Source organism: Austrofundulus limnaeus, unplaced genomic scaffold (assembly GCF_001266775.1).
Source record: "Austrofundulus limnaeus strain Quisiro unplaced genomic scaffold, Austrofundulus_limnaeus-1.0 Scaffold214, whole genome shotgun sequence".
NCBI classification, from domain to species: domain Eukaryota; kingdom Metazoa; phylum Chordata; class Actinopteri; order Cyprinodontiformes; family Rivulidae; genus Austrofundulus; species Austrofundulus limnaeus.
This window is the reverse complement of record NW_013952616.1, coordinates 942329-946460: the sequence shown is the minus strand read 5'-3', so window position 1 is coordinate 946460 and position 4132 is coordinate 942329. Positions and strand designations below refer to the sequence as shown.

At 37.4% G+C, this 4132-nt stretch overlaps 1 protein-coding gene across 1 annotated transcript; it reads right to left on the bottom strand.

Annotated features, from left to right (window-relative positions):
- Positions 1 to 2034: 2034 nt before the first annotated feature.
- Positions 2035 to 3433, bottom strand: LOC106525136 (cholesterol 24-hydroxylase). Its single transcript, XM_014019259.1, has 6 exons — positions 3341 to 3433; positions 3091 to 3175; positions 2787 to 2897; positions 2544 to 2632; positions 2368 to 2434; positions 2035 to 2282 (listed from the first exon to the last, which is right to left on the bottom strand). Exons 1-6 carry the CDS (start codon positions 3373 to 3375, stop codon positions 2142 to 2144), a joined length of 528 nt encoding a protein of 175 aa, XP_013874713.1. The 5' UTR covers positions 3376 to 3433; the 3' UTR covers positions 2035 to 2141.
- Positions 3434 to 4132: the final 699 nt, after the last annotated feature.

Sequence of the window (4132 nt, the reverse complement as noted above, 5' to 3'; positions counted from 1 at the left end):
GTTAAGTTCACAGATTAAAAAACACAAGTTGAAATAGTAAAACTAGGTGCAAAATCCATGTTTGTCTTTTCGTCTGTCCTGCTATTTCTTTTAGACGTGTCTGACTCCTTTTTCTCTCACATAACAGCAAACACATGTTTTAATTAATGCTCTGCATTAATAATGACACTCTCTCACCAAATTCTCACCCAAAATTCATTGCTACTTCCTTGTGCATTTCCATCCAGAATATTTTTGTTCTTTTACCCCAGTCAAAACTTGTATCCCAATTTTAATCATAATTTAAATAAATCAGGTAAATTAGTTATATAAAAAAGTCACATTTAGGAGTTAAGACTGATATAAAAATATCTTCCTTGGTTTCCCTTTAAAAGTGATGGTACCCTAACAAGTGCCACACTAATTTAACAATTAATAATTGTTTTACAAATCAACTATAATATACAGTATAATTCCCTTCTCAATACTGTATCTTCAAGACTTTTTGTGTTTGATTTCACTGTAATTATTTACCCACACAGACCAGTTTAATGTAGGTCAATCACATGACTCAAGTTTGCATGTGCTTTAGGAGGATACTGACCAAGTGTTTTGTTTACGTTGAGTGCATACCTGCATTTTACGATCTCACATGCAATATATCCGGGAAACTACTTGAATSMACTCTTTCAAACTGCACCATTTTATGTTGCTCCAGGTAACCTTTTTTGGTTTTATATCGTAGTTTGTATTACAATGTTTAACTATAATTCTGAAGACTGTCGTGTGCCAAAATTAATAGGCTTGAATGAAAATGTTTTTGTTACGATGATTAGATGCAGGCTGAAGCAGGAATACACACTAAGCAAGCCTTAGCAAACAGAGCTTTATCACTGCTCAAAAAATTAGAATATTGTGAAAAAGTTTTTTTTATATTTTAGACATGAGCTACAAATATCAAGCCAGGGACAATGTCAGAAGAGTCATACCTGGGCTGAGGAGACAAACTGTACAAATGAACTGTACTTAGAAAGCACCTTTCTATCAAATCAGGATACTCAAAGTTCTTTACAACATAATCTGGGCCTTCTTTTACCAATTAACACTCATTTATAAAGCACTTTATTATAAATTTACAAAGATTATCTGAAAAAAATCTATAGAGACTAGTCAGTGTTTTAGTTCAGTGGTTCCAAAGTTGTGGTCAGGACACTTCTGTGGTCATGTAGTATCAAGTGAGGGGCCCCAGACATCAATTTAAATGCTAATAAATTGCAACAATTAAAAATAAAATAAAACATAAACACAAGTGGTATCACAGTATTTATGTTTGCTTATTTTATATGCTCACAATAAACAGAGTTGATAGTAAAGTTTGCATTCAGGTYGCATTTTCTTTGTGGCCCAGAAGCTAAAAAGTTTAAAAACCACTGCTTTCGATTGCCTTCATACACTGATGGGACACACATCAGAGGCAGTGAGGGTTCAGTGTCTTGCCCAARGACACTTTGACATGTTACTGAAAAGTGGTGGAATTGAACCCCCCAAATCTCTCATTGGAGGACGACKACTCTAAGCACTCAGCCCGAGCTGCCGTCTCAGACTGTTAGGGGTCCAATGTCCTCTTTTCAAATGAAAGTCATTAGGAAATGAGGCTCCCAGATTCTGGAGGAAGAGTGGAAGTTTCCACAGTCAGTGATCTTTTATGGTGCCATGTCCTCTGGTGCTGTTGGACCACAGTCAACACAGACATTTATCAGGACAATTTTATAGCACCTCATGCTACTTTCTGCCAACAAGTTTTATGGATATGCTGATAAATTTTTCAGCAGGAAGCATGACTTGGCACCTGCCTACACTGCCAAAGGGACCAAAAACCTGGTTCAGTGACCCTCGTCATTGAGCTGGGTGTCAGGTTGACTGACCTGAACTCCCTAGAGAATCTATGGGCTATTATAAAAAAATAAAAATTAACCTGAAGATCGCTACCAAAGCAATAAAGCTCAGCAGAACCACAGGCTGATCAATGCTTTTCAAAAGCCTGACTTTTGTGTTTAAAATATCCTTCTATTGATCTTATGTAATACTCTGATTTTCAGAGACAGTAAATTTTATTTTTTCATTATTTGTAAGCCATAATAATCAAACTGAAAAGAAAATTTTCATTTCCTGTGTTTGATGTAGCAAACCACTCCGCTCTTTGGTCTCAGAGTACCTCTGTCCAGGACGTCAAAGGTCTGTCCTGGAACGAGGGTGAAATCGAACCTTTGAAGCAGCTTTGCCATCACCACTTTAGCCTCCATCTAAAACCACCCAATCATTCAGCTGTGTTAGGGTTTGTACAAATATAATGAATGCATTGTGTAAAGTAATCTTTGGCCCACCCACCTGAGCAAAGTTCTGTCCCAGGCATGAGCGTGGACCGAGGGAAAATGGGTAGTAGCAGTAATATGGCCTGATAAAATATATAAAGAGTTTATTTCATTTTATCTGCCACAGAGACGGTTTCTAAAGTACCACAGGAAGTAAAACATGACATTATGAGAACATTTTGTTCTACTTACTTGGGAGCGTCTGGGTGAAATCTGTCTGGATCAAATTTCAGTGGGTCCTTGAAGAACCTTTCCATTCTTCCAGTGGCATAGGAGTCAAACTGAACATCAGAACCATGTTAATTGTTGGTAATGTTGTAAGTGGCCAAGAAACTAGTATTGTTCTGTTCAATACATAATGACTATTTATTATTATTTATCAGACAAACACTTCCTGCTTTAGAGCTACAAGCATGTTTGAATAAAAAAACTCACCATACAGCGGAATCCTCCAGGGATGTGGACACCATCGATCACCATGTCTTCAACAATCYGACGGGMTGTTCCYGGAGCAGTTGGGTACATCCTCAGAGTCTCCTTTAGGACCTGTTATAATGTGACACCAATTTTAGTATTTCCATTTACAACAATAAACATGTTAATCTTAACTAAACTGCAAGTTTTTCAAATGAGCAAAAAATCTGGATGAATGTTTAACACTAATGTTTAACAATATATAAATCTGAAGGTAAATATCAGTGAGGACACTACAAATACTTTGTAGATTCATCATCTGTACCTGTGAGAGGTAGATCAGTTTCCCAAGGTCRTCATAGCTGATGTCTTTTTTCATCCCAATGACATCGTCCACTTCTTTCCTCGCTCTGAAAAGTCAACACTCTGCTTCAGAAACCATTCTTCTCTTACTGTATGACAAGCTAATAAAAACTGAATATATCTTTGTGACGATGTGTCCCACATTGCCCCTCGTAAGCCCATTTTTGTCCCACATTTGGTTTCTTGGGATCTGGTCACCCTATATATCTTACTTCTCCAGAATTTCAGGATGTCGTCCAAGTTCCATRATGCAGAACCCCAGCTTATTAGCTGTTGTTTCTTGGCCTAGAAGAGAGATGTTTTGACAAAGGTGAAGAAGGACGTCACTTTATAATAAACTACATATTGCAATGAAAGTGGTATTTCAGTGGTCAGTATTAATTGTTTCAATCATCAATGAATTATGGACCAGAAAAAGATAGCATCTACTGTTAAACTGCAGAGTTGTCTCACTATGGAGTATGACTGCTCTGTGTATTTCTCAGACCTTGTGATTGATCTCCTGAAAATGTTATTTATTTGATGTCGATTAGAGCATGCATTYGCTGTGGTGACCTATTTTTTGACTGGGCAGTCCAAGTTCCATGTCAGAAGTGCTGATAAAATGAAAAAAGTTAGGCGCATAAAGAGCACTCTGCTGCATGCCTTTGTTACTGTTGTTAATCTACTCGCACATGTGCAGAAAAACTATCGACTGCAGCCGTCTGCAGTGTGCAACATCACCTTAAAAACTCACTTTAAGACTTGGATTAAAGAAGTTTAAATGTGAGAGAAAACCTGCCATTGTCATGTACACAAATGGCTTAAACAGAAATATTAAAATTTCTCAAAAAGAAAAAAATTGTATAGGTCTTCTGGACGGGTTCTTCTCTAATGAAACTTTTCGTCTCTCCTCCAAGAGACTTCTTCAGTCTGAGAGTTTCAGGCAAAACGTCGGGGAAACAAAGCAGCCACTGTTCAAAAGAATGTCCCAACACAGACGAGCTACATCTAATGGCCAGAAC